At 47.5% G+C, this 18,284-nt stretch overlaps 1 protein-coding gene across 2 annotated transcripts in view; it reads right to left on the bottom strand.

Annotated features, from left to right (window-relative positions):
* The window catches only part of CUL3 (cullin 3), a 2,974,786-nt gene that overhangs the window by 823,210 nt on the left and 2,133,292 nt on the right, over positions 1-18,284 (bottom strand). For both annotated transcript variants that reach the window (XM_044070245.1, XM_044070246.1), the window contains exon 11: positions 12,061-12,185. In XM_044070245.1, coding sequence (XP_043926180.1) covers positions 12,061-12,185 — 125 coding nt within the window. The remainder of the gene's footprint in view (positions 1-12,060; positions 12,186-18,284) is intronic.

Below are 18,284 nucleotides of genomic sequence, written 5' to 3'. Positions count from 1 at the left end.
ATCCGTGGTAACCGTGGCTTGGGGTTGCTGCATAACAAACGATCACCCTTCACGAAGCTCTCGGGAGTGGAGTCACCACAAGAGAGAATTCTTGCACACACTGCTGAGAGGAATCGGCAAGTCCAACGGATGGTGAAGGATGGACCACTGGACCTGTAATGTCCACTGGAGAATCCTCATGTGCAAGCAGGCTAAGGGCGTGAGGTTGATTGCTACTGCCATGGACCCTAGAGCTCTCAGGACTAACTCCACTGATGGGGCAGGTGACTGGACAAGGGCTAAAACGTGTAAGATCAAACTGAAGTCTGCCTGATGTCAAGAAGGCCTTGGTTTGAAGTGTGTCTATCCTGGCCCCTATGAACTCCAAGACTTGAACTGGTTGGAGGGATGACTTCTTCAAGTTTACGGTGATCCCCAAATGGGACGCTAGAAGTAGGAAACAATCCCTGGCTAAGCAGAGTAGATGCCTGGTGGGGGCAGTCAGGAGCCAGTCGTGTAGGTAAGGAAAAACCTGTATTCCCTGAAGCCTCAGGTGGGCCGCTACAACTGCCATGACCTTGGTGAACACCCTGGGGGCTGTGGTGAGACCGAAGGGTAGGACCCTGAACTGGTAATGACTGGCCCCGAGCCGGAAGCAAAGAAACCTCCTGGAACGACTGTCCATGAGAATGTGATAGTACGCATCCTTGAGGTCTATGGAGCACATCCATTCTCCTGCAGCAGGGGCAGAATGGATTGAAGCGTGACCATCCAGAATTTTTCCTCGGCAATGAAGAGGTTCATTGTTGAAAGGTCGAGGATCGGCCTCAAGTCCCATGTCTTCTTTGGCACCAAAAAGAACCTGGAGTAATTGCCTAATCTGGATTGTCCTGGGGGGACGTGCTGGATGGCTCTTTTTTCTAGCAGCTTTTTTACCTCTAAAGCTGCAGCCTCCCTCTGACTGGGTGGTACATCGGGTAGACACCTCGACTGAGGAGGCAGACTTATGAAAGGGATAGAATAACCTCTGGATATTATTCGAAGCACCCAGCGATCTGATGTTATGGACTATCATTGGGCCGAGTGCTTTGAAAAATGCCCCCCTGACTGCCTCCAGAGAGGAGCAGTCAGGCAACCCCTCAGGGCTGCTGCGTGGAATGATCAGAAAAGGGTTCCTGCGACCCAAAATTGTTTGGCCCCCCCTCTGCCTCTGGGCTGGCGTCCACCTTGTCCACCTCTGCCTCTGAAGGACGAAGGGTCCGGAGCTTAACGGGACTGCTGAGACTTCCGGAACCACATCTTCTTTTGTCCTCTCTGGTTCTTAGAAAAGGACCTTTGAGGAGCCGAGAAGCAGACCCGACGGCAGACAGTGTCTTCCCATCTTTTTCGCTCTGAACCAAAGTGTCGCGGATGGTCTTCCCAAACAAAGTAGAACCATAGAAGGGTGCGTTCGTGAAGGATGCCTTGAAAGGTTCCACAAAGCCGGAGCCAGGCGTGATGCCTTAAGGCGATACCAGACCCGTTGGCTCTAGTGGCTCCTTCCGTGGCATGTGAAAGTAGCTGCATAGACGTGTTCGAAACAGATTTGAGAGTGGCCATGTGAGTCGAGAAGGTCCGTTTGTCCTCGGTCGACATGGACTCAGGGGGAGACTCAGCATATTCTTTCACCAGATCCCGCTGAAGTCTAATTACATGGTCCAAGTAATTCAGCGGCCTTATAGAAAAGGTAGCTGAAGCAAACATCCGCTTTCCGATATGATCCATAGTCCGAGACTCCTTATCAGGGAGATGGATCGAGGATCTATCCTGAGCGAGTTCCTTCTTGGTGGCTGCTGCCACCACCATGGCATCTACCGGGGAACCCTTACTCCAAGCCGTCCTATCCACGGGGGGACTGAGAATTCTGTCCGGCCTCCTGGGGATCGGCTCTACAGGGGCCGGTTCCTTCCACACCCTGGTAGTGATGAGATCAACCAGGGGGTCGGCCCGAAGAGGACACCAAGAGGTAGATGGGCCTGCAAACGGCTCCAGAAACACCGACTCGTCCGAGGAAGGCTTTTGGGCTGACCACCCCCCCTTCAGGCGAAACATTTCCATAATGTCTCCAAAGGAGACGTCATCGTCGGGGGGGGGGTGACCTGGGGGAGCCCTCTCCTTCTTCCAAATTGGTGTCCTCTGTGAGGGACTCAGGGGAGTCCAAGTGTCTTCACTTGCGTTTGTGAGGGACCTCCTCAGTGGGACTGTCCGAGGAGGGCTCACTAACAGGGCCGTGTTCCGCCAGTGGAACAGGCTGGGGCGTCAACGCAGGCTGTCCATGGGACTGGATGATGGAAGACAAGCCCAGCTACAAGGGAGTGGGGGCTGGATCCGAAGAAAGAGTAGGGGGTCTCGAACCTCTCGAGAGAACCCTCTCCACCACGTCGAAAGCAGAGGGTGAACCAATCTTTCTGGGCTCCGTGGTTAACACCCTCGGATCCGGTGCGGGGATCGGCGGAGCCGAAGCGCTCGGACCAGAGAGGGAAGTGTGCTCTGACCAAAACAGAGCTGAAGACACACTGCCCCCCCCCCCCCGGATCCGACGCATGGCTCCAAGAGCTCAGATCCGAAAGTGGATCTGACAAACTCGAGGGCATGGCCGGTGTCGAAGTAACTATAACCGTCGGCGCCGACACCCCAGCCTCGGGACTCCTCGGATCAGACGGCTCCAAAACCCGATAATGGATCGGAGAAGGAGCTATCGGGGCAAAAAGTGGGGCTGAAATCCCCCGGAGGGGGGGGGGGGGAGAGGTAGCAGCACTCCCATCTGCATCTGGGTTTGGAGAAAATGACTCATCATCCGGTCCATATCAGCGTCGGAGAGATTGAGTTGACCTAGAAGCCGCCGAAGCTGGCCAGGAGGGCCGCCGCGACGACCTCGAAGATGGTCAGGCTTCCTTCTCTGGCGAGAAGCGTGGAGAACGGAGCCGAGAGGAGGAAGGCCTGGAAATCTTCTGAGGTGAGGAGAGTAGCTTGGCAGGCGGGGCCGAGGGGGCAGAGTTGGCCTGCCGCTTGTGGCTCATATGCCTATATTTCTCCCTCTCTTTCTCCCTTTCCCTCTCTCTCCTCTCCTCCTTCTCCTTCATAGAGTCCCTCTCTCCCTGAGAAGCAATGGGAGGTTGAGTCCCAGCCAGGGGAGAGGGAACAACAAGCTGAACAGCCGCGGCTGTAGCCACTGAGGGAGAGGAGGAGGAAGCCGATTCTGAGGGTAGAAGACCCGCCAGAATCAGCTTAATCCTCCTATCCCTCAGGGCCCGGGGGTTAAAAGCTGCACAAATTTGGCAGCCCGAAGACCAGTGCAAAATCCCCAGGCAGAGGACGCACTGAGTGTGGCCATCCGCTGGGGATTACCACACTCAGTGCACTTAGAAAAAATGGACTTAGAGGCCTCGCCATTATCCCACACACACGCATCTCACACAAACACCTAAGGGGAAAAAATGGGGGAGTACTACGCTTTAAACTAAAAGGAATGGTAGAGGGGTTTAAACTAAGGAGTTAACCGATCACACACACAAAACCCAAGAAGATTTTATAAACTTACAGATCGCCTAAAGCTAGGAGCTCGAGAAACCCGTGCTTGATTAAGCTGCGGCAAACGAGATCTAGGGATTGGAAGGAGGTGGCAGGGCATTATGGGTAAGGGGAGGAGCTCGGATCTCTAGCATGGAAAGGTGCCGGCTCGGATCCAGGTCGGATCTGATACCCACAGGTTGATGATCAAATGAAGTTTCCTACTTCAGATCTAAAGATGCGTTTCCCGTATCTGTCCATCGTCCTAGAGTCTCTATAAGGAGGATGGACAGAAGAGGAGGTTTCTGACATCTCTTTATTGGTGGCCGCAGCCGCAGCCACCACCATGGCATCAACGGTAACTCCCTTAGTGAGAAAAGTCCTGTCTAGGGGGGAGGTGATAAATTTGTTAGGCCTCTGAGGGACCGGTTCCATGGAATCAGGAGACTCCTACACCCTTCGAGCGACCAAATCCATTAGTTTGTTAAAGAGCGGAGTAACCCAGGAGGTGGAAAGTTGAGACACAAAACCCTTCAGGAGCACTGACTCATCCTCAGTAGGGGTAACGGGCTGCCAATCACCCCTCTGCCTTAGTATTTCCAGGATGTCTGCAAAGGAGACATCCTCTGAGGGGGACTGTGGGGACCCTTCTGATTCCTCTAAGTCGGTGTCTGATGTCAAGGATTCCTGAGGGGAATCCAAATGCCTCCTCTTGCACACTCTCTTTCTGGGGACCTCATCAGTGGGGGCGTCTGGTGAAGTCTCAGTAGAGCAGGGGTCATCTGATGGGGTTACCTGAGGCTCTGGGTCTCGACGCTTGGTAGGAACCTGCGATGTAGAGGCAGAATGCGGCTCTTTAGGGGAGGAAGAGGAAAGATCAGAGGGATGTGAGGGTCTTAGCAGACATAACCCTCCTTATGGCATCGAAGGCCCCGGTGTCTCGACCCAAGTAATCCGCCAGTTCGGAGGAAGACGGCAACCTCCTCGGTGCAGAGACCACGGGCTCCGAACCACAGGACTGAGCCAAGCTCATCTGTGCTGAAGCCCCGAGAGGAAGAGTCGGAACCGACGCATTGGTTCGACCCCCCCCCGGAACCGACGAGGGAGTGTCGGCTCCGAGATTCTTCGAACGGAACCGAAGAAATCAAGGTCGACTGGGCCGAAGGCACTAGGACAGGCCTCAGCTGCGAGGGTTCCACAGCCATCAGATCTTCTCCTTCCGGCTCCGAAGGCTTGGCTAGCCTTGGAGGAGGAGTAGTAACGGCTAATAGAACAGTAGCAGGCTTCAAAGTCAGTTGGAACGAAGCCGAGAGTAATTTGGACAAAGCTGAGTTCTCTAAGAGCCTCTGCACCACACGGTCAACATCGATGTCTGAAAGGGTCCCCGAAGAACTGGTCGAAGGAGCCAAAGAAGCCACCGACCTAAGGATCGGAGACTTTAAAACCTCTGACACCAGCTCCAGCACTGGGGTTCGAGTCAGATATCAGCTCGGTGCACGGCTCTGAAGACTGAGGACCTGGTGACTGCGCCTTCACAGAGGTGCTCGGAACTGAGGACCTGGATTCCGAGGACACCTTTGAAGACTTCGACCCCTTCAAAGACTTGGAGGTCTGGTCAGCCTTGTCCAATGCTTCCTGAAAGTCTGGCTTCAACGGCCCTCTAGCAGTCAACTTCCTTCGTCTCTCTAATGGAACCCTGCTGCTGAAGGAGTGGCAGACAGAGCAATCCTCTTGTAAATGTACTGGCCCCATGCAATACACACAAGAAACATGGTTAAAGGTTTACTGGCCCGAGCTTCTCTGAAGATCATGCAATCCGTTGCAGCGGCAAACTAGATCTCAGGTTAGTAAGAGAGCATCATGGGATAGGGACTGTGCCTCGAGCTACTCAAAGTTCTTGAGCTTGGAAAGCGGCCGACTCACAGCTGATGGATCGGCTCCGAACCCATGTGTAAGAACAAACGGTGAGATTGAACAACTTCACATCTTATGTTTACTTGAGGACTTGCACTTAAGATGCCTATTCTGTGGTAGGAATTTCTACATACACAGGCACACTTATGAATGAACATACTCTGAAGTGAAGCATTCAAAATGGGACATCTCCAATGCCTGTTCCATGCTAGATGTTGGCTAAAAGAAACATCTGGTACCATTGTAAAAAAGTACAGTTTTGTACCTACCATAAATGTAGATGTTCGAAGATCCACATTGCTGCAGTCCTTACACTTGGGTAGTCCGCTGTCCTCGGTCGGCCCGAATATCAAAGTATTAGGCTGACGTCGGTCAAGGCGCTTAAGACTGACACCAGGACGTCAGGGTACAAATGCGCATGACCGACGTCATATCCTCAGTCTTTTCTTGCCCCAGATGTCAGAAGACCCTAAAAAGAAAGGTCAAAACCAAAAGACAGCAAAAAACAACCAACCACCCTTGCACTAATCATATGTACAATATATACAATATCCACAATATTTACAACCCAACCCCCACAACCGCCTCTAACTACAGAGGGGAAGGAGGGAGGGTAAATTGGACTGCAGCAATGTGGATCTTCGAACATCTACATTTATGGTAGGTACAAAACTGTACTATGTTCTTCATCTCACATTGCTGCAGTCCTTACACTTGGGTAGAATCCCAAAGCAGAGGTAAGGGAGGATGGCAAAACTATAAAGCAGTAGGAGCTGCCAAAATGCCCTGTAAAATTGCAGTGGCAAAACCAGCCCTAGATTTAGAGTAAAGTGGAAGGTGATTATGCTTAGAGAAAGTATGCACTGAACTCCAAGTAGCTGCCTCCAAAATATCTTTAGTTGCCACCCCCCTTAAAAAAGCTGTAGAAGTGGCAGTAGCCCTAGTGGAATGAGGCCTAATCCCAGCTGGAATCTCCTTACCATGATGGGAATAACAGAAAGCAATACAAAACCCAATCCACTTAGAAATAGTTTGTTTTGACACTGGCTTGCCCTGAGAACCCAAAGCAAATGAAACAAATAACTGCTGAGACTGCCTGAACCCTTTAGTTCTGCTCAAATAATATCGCAACTGCCTGTGTACATCCAAAGTGTGCAAAATCTTTTCCCCTTTATTTTGGGGTTTGCATAAAAGTAGGCAAATGAATAGTTTGGTTTAAAGCCACACTAGAAACCACTTTAGGCATAAAGGAAGGATTAGTACGCAAAGATACCCTATCCTTATGGAAAATTAAGAAAGGCTCAACCGCCATAAGGGCCTGTAATTCAGAAACCCTTCTTGCAGAGGTAATGGCCAACAAAAAAGCAGTCTTCCATGATAAATATTTCAACTCGGCAGTAGCTGCAGGCTCAAAAGGTTGTAGAGTGAGTTTCTCCAACACAAAATTGAGATCCCAAGCAGGAGTAGGAGCTCTCGTGGGGGTCTTATATTCTTTGCCCCTCTAAGGAATTGCTTAAACAAAGGATGAGAAAACAATGGTGGGTCACAGTCATAGTGAGCAGAAATTGCTGCAGCATGAACCTTAATAGAAGAGAAGGACAAACCTTTGTCCAGTAACTCCGTAAGATATTGAAGAGCCACACTTAAATTAGGCTCAGAAACATCAAATTCCTTTGCTGTACTCCAAAATAAAAATCTCTTCCATTTATCTGCGTACACTTTCCTTGTACTAGGCCTTCTGGCCTCCAAAATAACATTCAAAACTTGCTGTGGAAGCTGAGACCCTCCAGGGTTCAAAACAGAATATGCCAGGCTGTTAGGTGAAGAGAGTGAAGTTTGACATTGAGTAAATGACTGTTCTCCTGAGACAGCAGGTGTGGAATCGAAGGTAAAGGCCATGGAGGCTCCTGCCAGACTTCTCAGTAATGGGTACCAGTGCTGTCGAGGCCAATCTGGAGCTATTAAAATCATCTTTGGCTTGTCCTGTCTGACCTTCAGGAGTACCTTTGGGAGGAGAGGCAGAGGTGGAAAGGCATACACATGAAGCTTGCTCCAATTGAATGAAAGAGCATCCACTTTCCAAGCTGTGGGATGAAACCTTTTGTCCAAAACTTTGGCAGCTGGTAGTTTAGTGGAGAAGCGAACAGATCTATGTCTGGAGTTCCCCATAACACTGTCAATTTCTGAAATACATGAGGATCCAATTTCCACTCGTGGGGATCCATAATTTGTCTGCTCAACACATCTGCTAAGGAGTTCTGTGCTCCCGGCAGAAACCTTGCCTGAAGATTTAGCTGTAAACTGAGAGCAGTCTCCCACAAAATCATTGCTTGTCTGCATAGAGGATAAGAATGTGTTCCCCCTTGCTTGTTGATGTACCACATGACAGTTGTGCTGTCTGTTAGAGCCAACACCTGCCCTGGAAGAAGTAAATCCTTGAAAGCTATTAATGCAAATTGGAATGCTAACATCTCCTTCAAGTTGATATGTAGATGTTGAAGTCTGGCAGGCCACGTGTCTTGTACCCACTTTCCATTTAGATGAGCTCCCCAAGCTTTGTCTGAGGCATCTGTCGTTAGAATCTGACTCGCCTCTGGCCGGGTCACAGAGAGTCCCTTGTTTAGGTGACATTCCTGAGCCCACCACAAAAATTCCTTTTGAATGCAAGGTATTATCTGAATGACAGTGTCCATATCTTGGCAGTGCTGTGTCCATACATTTTGAGATACCATTGTAGCTTCCTCATATGCAGTTTGGCATTGGGAAGCACCAGAATACAAGATGCCATGAACCCCAAGGCTTGAAGGACTGTCCTTGCAGTCAGCCTGGACTGATGAGACAATTGATGGAAGTAAAGAGAAAGATTCTTTTGTTTGTCCGGGGTCAAAAAGGCCATCTGGGATGCTGTATTCAGTCTCACACCCAGAAAGCACATGTCCTGAGAGGGTACTAGACTGGACTTTATTTCGTTCACAGAATACCCCAGGCATCTTAGCACTGCTATCACATATTGTAAATGATGAAGAAGTTCGTCCTTTCCTTGGCCCAGAATCAGGCAATCGTCCAAATAAGGATAAATCTGTATTCCTCTTAGCCTGAAGAAAGCTATCACTGGAGCCAGAACCTTCGTGAACACTCTGGGCGCAGTAGATAAGCCAAAGGGCAATGCAGAGAACTGATAATGAGAAGTCCCAGCCCGAAAACGCAGATACTTCCTGCAACTTAGCCTGATAAGAACATGAAGGTAAGCCTCCTTGAGATCCAGAGTCACCATCCAGTGATCTTTGCCCAGCAGAGGTAAAAGCTGTTGTAACGTCAACATTTTGAACTTGGGAATGTCCAGATAAGTGTTGAGGATAGATAAATCCAAAATTGGTCTCCACGTGTTCCCCTTCTTTGGTACTAGGAACAGGCGAGAATAAAATCCTAGGCCCACTTCTGTGCAGAGGGACCGGTTGTATGGCCCCTATTTGAAGCAGCAGAGAAATTTGTTTGTGAGCCTCTAGTCTTTGCTGAGGAGGAACGTCCGGCATGCCTTTGAAAGGAGGCAAGGTATGGAAATAAAACCTGTAACCTTGGTGTATGATATCCAATACCCATCTGTCTTGGGTAATCAAACTCCAATTTTCCTTGAAGAGTGCCAACCTTCCTCCCAAAGGTGCTGCCAGGCAAGAAGGATCTGGCAGCTGAAAAGGTAGGTCATTGGGCCTGTTTACGAAAGGACTGGCCCCTGCCCTCACCGAAGATTGTGCAGGTGAACTCCCTGTTCTAGGTTTGAAGGAGCTCTGAGCTCTGCCCCTACCACGCCTAGATCTACCCCTAGACTGTGAATCATAAGAAGAATCGTCCACCCCTTAGCAGGCCAATTCCTACTAAACTGGAGGCTGAACTTGCAAAAAATCTTTAACAGCCTGCATAGACTTAGCCTTGTCTTCCATTTTCTTCAAGACTGACTCCACAGGAGAACCAAACAACACATCAGACTGTAAAGGAGCATCCAAAATCCTTGTCTTAACATGGTCAGATAAATTCTGATCCCTCAGCCAGGCGTGCCTGCGAAGAACTGACCCAGTGGCAGCCACCCTAGACGAGGCCTGTACAGCATCAAAACCACATTGTAAAGAATGCTTACCCACCTGCTCAGAGACATGAACCAAATCTTGTAATTCTTTACACTCAATGCCTTCCGCCAGAGCATCTACCTTAGACTTCAATTGAGTAAGAAGATAACTTTGATATTTCAACATGTGAAACTGGCAATTCAAAGCCCTCATAGCTAAGGTGGAAGAAGTATAGACTTTCTTTCCCCATCTATCCAAAGCTCTGGCCTCTATCTGGAGGAACCGGATTTTTTACAACAGAGGCCTTGACACCCTTAGGTCCCTGACTAACAGTTTCTGGGTCCGCCCTAGGACTCTTATAAAGATATTTATGAGCCTCAGGCATCCTGTAATACCTATCTGGTTTAATAGGAGCAGGAGGCAAAGAATCAGGATTAAGTGAAGCCTCTGCAAACACATCTTCCACAACATCCAGAACAGGTGGTATAGCCAAAGGCCTATGCTGGGGTAAAAGCAAAAATTCCCTAAGCCTTTTCCTGGAATCAGAGAAGTCCTGACCTTCCCACTTAAAATGTTCCCTCATGGAATGAAGAGTCTCTGAAAAAGAAAAATCCTCTGGAGGAGAAGCAGAAGGAGTCGAATCATCTGCATCAGAATCAGAATAAGGAGAGTACTCCTGCAAGTCTTCAGCCAAGACTCTGAAACATCCAAGCCTGCTCAAAACTCCCCAACTCTGGTTCCACCCTAGGCCTCTTATCAGGAGGGGGCAAAGAACCTCTAATCAAAGTAATTAAATCTTCTGCAATTTTAAGCATGTGCTTCTTGGGCACAGATCCTGTAGAACTAGGAGTGACATCAACAGAAGCTAAACCTGGCCTGCCTCTGGGAGAAGCCTTGGAAACAGAAGGAGAGGGCCTAACCACCCTAGGAAGGGAGGGGAGTACAGTAACTTGAGAAGCCCCTTCAGCCTGACCTGCCTCCTGAGAGGCCACATCCTGCAATATCAAAGTCTCCCCCTGGGACTCCAGAGAAGCCTCCGGTGGAACCACCGGTTCCACTGACGCCTCTAAAGAACCGGCGTCCGGTACGGACGACTCTTCTTGCCTGGGCTTAGCTGCTTTGTCTTTGCGCTTCTTCGAAGAAGCGGGCGGCGGAGCACCCGACGGCATATTGTAATTGCACCGGTTCCCAAAGACCAACCTGGCACAATCTAACCTTCGGTTAATAGTGCGCTTATTGAACCTAGCACAAAGCGACACCCAACAACGTTGTGCTCAGGCCCCAAACAAGGAATACACAAAGTATGATAGTCCCTATGCGGTATCTGCTTCCCACAAGAAATACAGTTATTCACTTTTTCTGACATCCGGTAAACCACTGAGGCAAGAAAAACTAAAATATTCCCCAACGGGGTACTTAGCCAACTTTGACTCGGTCTGAAACTCCGAATTCGAAAAATTTCAGAACGCCGAACGGCACTTGCAACGCTGCTTCTGCATCGGACCATGCGGCAAAAAAGACTGAGGATATGACGTCGGTCATGCGCATTTGTACCCTGACGTCCTGATGTCAGTCTTAAGCGCCTTGACCGACGTCAGCCTAATACTTTGATATTCGGGCCGACCGAGGACAGCGGACTACCCAAGTGTAAGGACTGCAGCAATGTGAGATGAAGAACATCAAATGTACCATTTTCTTCAAATATGTATGATACAGTCAGAAAAATTACGTGGCTGCCTACATCTATGTTTGTTACAAGGTGAAGTCCCTCACAAAGACTGGCTTCTTCACAACTTGTTTCTTTTGAAGGGGGGGGGGGGCCTGCAGTTTTTGGAGAAGTCACTATTCAAATGGTTACTTCTGAACACTTGGCCAACAAACCACAGGCATTTTAAGGTTTTTCATACAATCAAACTTCCTGCAAGACTTAGCAAGGACCATGGCTCAAAAAAAAAAAAAAAAAAAAAAAAAAAGCAGATGCGTTATCCATGATCTGCAAGCTAGAGAGTAAATGTGAATCGTTGGCTGCAACTAACATGAAGAATAATTATCAAATGGCGACAGCCCAGGCATAGCAGATAAGGACCATATTATGATGTGGTGAAGGAGCAGGAAGACCATCACTTTATACTCCTATATCAGGTGGTAGAGACCGCATACAGGAGGATAACCTTACCAACATTAGTGCAAAATGCTGCAGGGATCTGGAAGTGATGAAAGGTGTCATTCTTACTGCTCATTACCGGTTTCAAATTACATTCTAAAGTAAGACCATGATCAGCAATTATGGAAATGATATAACGAAAATCAAAACTGTTTACTTTTAATGTAATTTTAAAACTGTAAGGTAATACATATCATTGCACTCCAAACATAAAACAAAAAGTGCTCTGACAGGAAACACATCTGAAGAAAGGGGGCCTTTATTAAAAAAACAAAAAATAATAAAATAAAACTTTGAAACTTGTAACAGTGCCTTCTGCATTAAAACTAAATGAAAGAAGCTGATACTGTAAAAGTCACTTAAAACAGAAGAGACATCTTCAAAACAATTTACCTTCTGAACACTTCAAACGCATGTCTTGGTGCTGGAGGTATATTGCATTTTGGAGTTGCTGACTGAGTTGGCCAATAACCTGTTGTTAGTACTCGAACTGTCAGATCAACACCACCTAAAGAAACCTAAATTAAAGAAATACAAAATGTCAACTACAGCACTCAAACAGTATGGAATAATTTCCCTTATTCTACATTTTCTCAGACAGAAGTGTACCCACAAAGAAAACATTATGTAAAGCAACATAGTTTACAGAGTATTCCTCTACTTGAGCGATAGTGTGGGGCTAGCATAAATTATTAGCCTGGGAACCCCAACTACCAGTTCAATCATAACAGATACTGAAAATTACAACTGCGTATAATTTACAAGAAAATAGACAAGTAAAGCAATTATATTTATTCTCATGTTTTTTCCCCATGCCCTGTGTACTGTGATATCAGTTCTAAAGGCAGGTTCTCAGATGTCAGACTCTTCCTCAGACCACAAAAAAGTAATTCTGACCCCCAATTAATCAGAAAAGTGCTGTGGGCTGAAAAGGCATATGCTACCCTATACAGAGTTACTTGAAAAAAAATAAAAATTTGGGTTAGTGCAGTATTGCTTTTATTACTAATTTGTAATCACACACACGTGTTGTTTTATCCTGAATGTACCCCAATTCCACAGAAATTCAACACCAGATAATTAACATTTTAAGTACAAAGCATTTTCAGACTAGCTTTAGCCTCCCCTAAAACAAGCCAATGGTCTCCCTCAAAGGCTAGACTTACCCTTTGAGAAATGAGGGTTTAGATGGGAGGAAAAAGTACAATTACAAGACACTATAATGGTTCTGGCTTAACCTACAAAAGCAGAATTGCTTGTATAAAGAAATCACCAAAATTGCATTTGCTTTGATCAGTATTAAAATCTGAAAGTACCATGTTTCAAATTACTGTTCTAAATAATGATAAAGTACAGTCGTGTACACTTATAAACGCAGATGCTCGAGTGTTTTCACTGTTGCAGTCATCACTTGGGGGTTATCCCTGCTGGGTAGTCCTCGGCTGGCCTGAATACCAGAGTAAAGATTGTCCTTCCTGTGTCGGCTTCAGGTCGCCAGGGACTGACATCAGGTCATCAGTGGTATAAAGCAGGACAGGCAATGCCATTACATCAGTTTTTCTTGCCCCAACCTATACGAGAAGGCCTGAGGAAGGCCAACCTGGGGGATGCCCATAGGCATAGATAGGTGTGAGGGAAAGAGAAACAGAGGGGGAAGGAGGGAGGGAAAACAGGACTGCAACAGTGAATAAACTCAGACATCTACATTTACAGTAAGTGAACACAACTGTACTATGTTCTTCATGTTTCACTGCTGCAGTCATCACTTCTGGGAAGATTCCCAAAGCTGAAAGTAGGGTGGATGGTAGATGGGAAGGAACAGAAGAAAAAGGCTTGCACTGCTCTAAGTAGGACCCAGTATGCCCTGCAGGACTGCAGAGGTAAAGCCTGCCTGGGTTTTGGAGAAGAGAGGCAATTGGTAGTATTTGGTGAAGGTGTGGACGTAAGTCCAAGTGGCAGCTTCTAGGATGTCCTTTGGTAGGGACTCCCCTGAGGAAAGCAATGAAAGTAGATGCTGCCCTAGTGGAATGGCTTCGGACAGGCTTGGGAGGAATTTTTCCATGGAGGATGTAGCAGAATTGGATACAGTTGAATATCCATTTAGAAATGGTCTACTTGGAAAGAGGTTTCCCCTCTGCTCCTGGGGTGAAGCTGACCAGGAGCTGGCCAGTCTTTGAGAGACTTGGTTCTATCCAGACAGTATCTAGTTGTCTGTGCACATCCAGTGAATGAAGGATTCTTTCCCCCTGTTCTGAGTGTTAGGAAAAAAAGGTGGGAAGATGTATAGCCTGATTCAGTGTTATGTCAGACACCACCTTAGGCATAAAAGAGGGGTTAGGTTCTAAGAGACACCCTGTCTGCATGGAAGATAATGAAGGGTTCAATGGCCATGACCACCTGCAGCTCGGAAACCCTCCTAGCTGAGGTTATGGCCAGCAGGAAGGCAGTCTTCCAAGAGAGGTGTTTTAGTTGTGCTGAGCCAGCTGGTTCAAAGGGAGGTAAGGTTAATTTTTCCAAGAGATAGTTCAAGTCCCTGGCAGAAGTTGATGGCCTCCTAGGTGGCCTGATGTGAAATACCCTTCTAAGGAACTGTTTTAGCGCAGGTTGGGAGAACAAAGGCTGCTCTGAATGGGAATGGGCAGAGATAACTGAGGCATGAATTTTGATGGAAGAGTAAGATGATCCTTTTTGCACTAGCTCCGCCAAGTAGTTGAGAATCAGAGAGAGAGAGAGAGAGAGAGAGATGCAAGTGAGCTGCTTGTACCCTTAGTTTGGCACCAGGCATTACATTTTTCCATTTTGCCGAGTAGGATTTCCTGGTGCTGTGCCTTCTGGCCTCCTTAATTATATCAAGGACCTGCTAGCTCAGCAGTGGGTTGGTATCTGCCTTTGGAGTATAAGCCATGCGGATAGGCTGAGTGTTTGCAGATTGGGATGCAGAACTGACCCTTTTTTTTTTTGGGTTAGAAATCCTTCTGAGAGAGGCAGGCTCCTTGGTCAGGCTGAGTAGCAAAGGGTACCAATGCTGCCTGGGCCAATTTGGAGCAATTAGTACAGCTCTTGGTCCTTCCTCCCTGATCTTTAGCAGCACCCTTGGGATCACTGGCAAGGGGGGGGGGAAGGCAGAGACGAACAGGCTGGCCCAGTGGAAGGAGACAGCACCCACTTTCCAGGCTTCTGGTTGAAAATCCCTGGTGCAGAACTGGTCCGTCTGTTCTCTACGGATGCAAAGAGGTCTACCTCCGGGGTCCCCCAAGTTTGGGTGATGCAGAGGAAAGTCTCCCTCCAAATTGCCATTCGTGGGGGTTCAGGACACTTATGCTGAGGATGTCTGCTAGGGTACTGTATTCCCCCAGGATGGACTGGGCTATCAGATGAAGGCCCATCATCGAAGCAGTCTGGCAGAGAAGCAGGGCTGGACGAAAAAGCGGGTAGGAGTGTGTTCCCCCCTGCTTGCTGATGTACCATATGACTGTGGTATTGCCTGTTTTGATAAGCAGCACCCCTGGTTTCAGGTGGCTCTTGAAGGCTGAGACAGCCCCGAGTACAGCCATCATTTCCTTTAGGTTAATGTGTAGGTCTAGGTCCCAAGTGCCTTGGGTGCACATGTCTCCTAAGTGTGCCCCCCCAGGCTCTGTCTGAGGCATCCGTGGTGGTCTGGCCATGGGGAAGAATTAGAAACGGTAGGCCCATGTTCAGGGTACAGATTTCTGTCAACCATAGGAGTTCCTCTCTTAAGAAGGGAATCAAAGGCAGTTGTAGCTCCAGAGACTGAGTGCTGGCACCATAGATTTTTTTAAGTACCATTGCAGTTTTCTCATGTGTAGTCTTGCCAAAGGCACCAACAGGATGCAGGATGCCATGTAACCCACAGCTTGAAGGAACTTCCTGCTGTGAGGTGTGTTCTGTAAGCCAAATGGGAGAAATACTGGGGCAGGAAACTTTGTTTTTCTGGGAAGAGGAAGGCTCTTTGGGTGGAAGTGTCCAGGAGAGCTCTCAAGAAGGTATTCTGTCTGGTGGGCTGGAAATTGGATTTTTTCTTGTTGATGGTAAATCCCAGAGAAGTTAGGAGTGTTTGGACAAAGTTGAGGTCTTGCAGGAGCTTTTCCTTGCTGTCTGCCTGGGTGAGACAGTTGTCCAGATAGGGGTAAATCTGAATGTTTTTCTGCCTGCAGAAGGCAATGACAGGGGCCAGGCATTTGGTGAAAACCCTGGGAGCAGTAGATAAACTAAAGGGTAGAGCAGAGAAAGTACAGTTGTGTACACTTACAATAAATGTAGATGTTCGAATGTATTCACTAACACAGTCATTACATTTGGGTAATCTGCTTGCAGGTTGCCCTCAGTCGGCCTGATTAACAAAGTCTTGGGTCCTGCAATGGTTGCTATCCCTTCTTCCATGACGTCAGGTTGTTAGGGGTATAAAACATGCAGCCGATGCCATTACATCAGTTTTTCTTGCCCCAGATGTAAGGTGCCCCCAAATGGGGAGCCAAATATTTAAGTAATTAAAAACACCAAAATATACCTCCAAACAAAAGCAAATACACCAAAAAGGCTTTTAAGCATAGTAAAGGAAAGAAGAGGTATAGTAAGAGAAAAAAACAGGGGGTTGGAGGGAGGCTAACCAGGACTGCAACAGTGAATACACTCGAACATCTACATTTATGGTAAGTGTACACAACTGTACTATGTTCTTTGTGTTTCACTGTTGCAGCCATTACATTTGGGTAGATTCCCAAAGCTATGGTTGGGAGGATGGATTTATACCACATTAGGACCAGCTATAAGGCCCTGCAGGACAGCAGAGGCAAAGCCAGCTCTGGATTTAGAGAAGAAAGGTAAATGGTAATGTTTGGTGAACGTATGAACTGAGCTCCAGGTAGCAGCTTCTAGGATGTCTCTGGTAGGAACACCTCTGAGAAAGGCTGTAGAAGTAGATGCAGCCCTGGTGGAATGAGATCTGATCCCCTGGGGCAAAGTTTTACCATGGTGCACATAGAAGAAATTAATACAATGGCTTATCCATTTGGAAACAGTCTGCTTTGAAATAGCCTTTCCCTCTGCCCCTGCAGCAAATGCCACCAGTAGTTGTTCAGATTTTCTTTGAAATTTTGTCCTGTTCAAGTAAAATCTAAGTTGTCTGTGTACATCCAGTGAATGCAGAATCCATTACCCCTTGTTCTGTGGATTGGGAAAGAAAGTTGGCAAATGAATGGTCTCATTAAGAGCTACACTGGATACCACCTTAGGCATGAAGGATGGATTGGTCCGGAGAGACACCCTGTCCGCATGAAAAATAATGAAAGGCTCCACTGCCATAAGAGCCTGTAATTCGGAAATCCTTCTAGCTGAAGTGACTGCTAAAAGGAAACCTTTTTTCAAGGAGAGAAATTTTAAGTCTGCAGTAGCAGCTGGCTCGAAAGGAGGGAGAGTGAGTTTTCCAATACAAAATTGAGGTCCCAGGCAGGGGTTGGAGCTCTCCTGGGTGGTCTTAAGTTTTTGGCCCCTCTGAGATACTGCTTTAGCAGAGGATGAGAGAAGAGGGAAGGTTCCGTGTTGTAATGAGCTGAAATGGCTGAGGCATGGATTTTTATGGAAGAAAAGGACAGGCCCTTGTGAAGCATCTCAGTTAAATATTGTAAAATCTGAGGAATATTGGGCACTGTTGTGCTTATCCCTTGTGATTGATTCCAGGCACAGAATCTTTTTCATTTGTCAGCATAAGATTTTCTAGTACGAGGCCTTCTTGCCTCCAAAATGACATCCATCACAGGTTTGCTGAGGGATGCCAAGGGTGAATTTAGGTGATTAGCCACGCTGCGAGATTCAAAGTTTGGAGCTAAGTGTGCAGAATTTGGTTGTTCTTCTGAGACAGTAAGCAAGGTGTCCGAGGCAGGTGCCATGGTGGAAGGTGTGACACACTGCGCAGGAGTGGGTACCAGTGTTGGCGAGGCCAGTCTGGAGCAATCAAAATCATTTTTGATTTGTCCTGTTTGACTTTTAGTAGAACTTTGGAGAGCAGAGGCAGAGGGGGAAAGTCATAGACTGATAGGTTTTTCCAGCTGAATGCTAGAGCATCCACTTTCCAGGCTTTTTTGTGATGACTTCTTGTGCAGAATGTGTCCAACTGATAGTTCCTGGGTGAGGCAAAAACATACCAATCTTTAATACTGTGTTGATTAAATTTAGCACAAAACCGACAGCAAGGTACGTTGTGGTCAGGGCCTAGGCAAGGAATACAGTACAAATGAAAATCCTTATGAGGTATTTGCTTCCCACAAGTAATGCAATTATTAACTTTTATTGACATCGGTAAGGAGCAAGAAAATGTTTCCCCAACGGGGTACTTAGCTTTTTAGTTGAAGACTTCGGTTCTGAAACTCGAAAATTTCAGCAGTCGGACGACCGGCACTTGCGAACTGCTTCTGTTTCGAGCACCGCGCGGCAAGAAAGACTGATGTAATGGTGGTGGCTGCATGTTTTATACCCCTAACGACCTGACGTCATGTAAGAAGGGACAGCAATCGACGCAGGACCCAAGACTTTGTTAATCAGGCCGACTGAGGGCAACCTGCCAGCAGATTACCCAAATGTAATGACTGCAACAGTGAAAC

This window comes from Protopterus annectens, chromosome 4.part1 (assembly GCF_019279795.1).
Source record: "Protopterus annectens isolate FY-2018-M chromosome 4.part1, PAN1.0, whole genome shotgun sequence".
In the NCBI taxonomy this organism is placed as follows: Eukaryota; Metazoa; Chordata; order Ceratodontiformes; family Protopteridae; genus Protopterus; species Protopterus annectens.
This window is presented reverse-complemented; position numbering and strand designations above follow the sequence as displayed.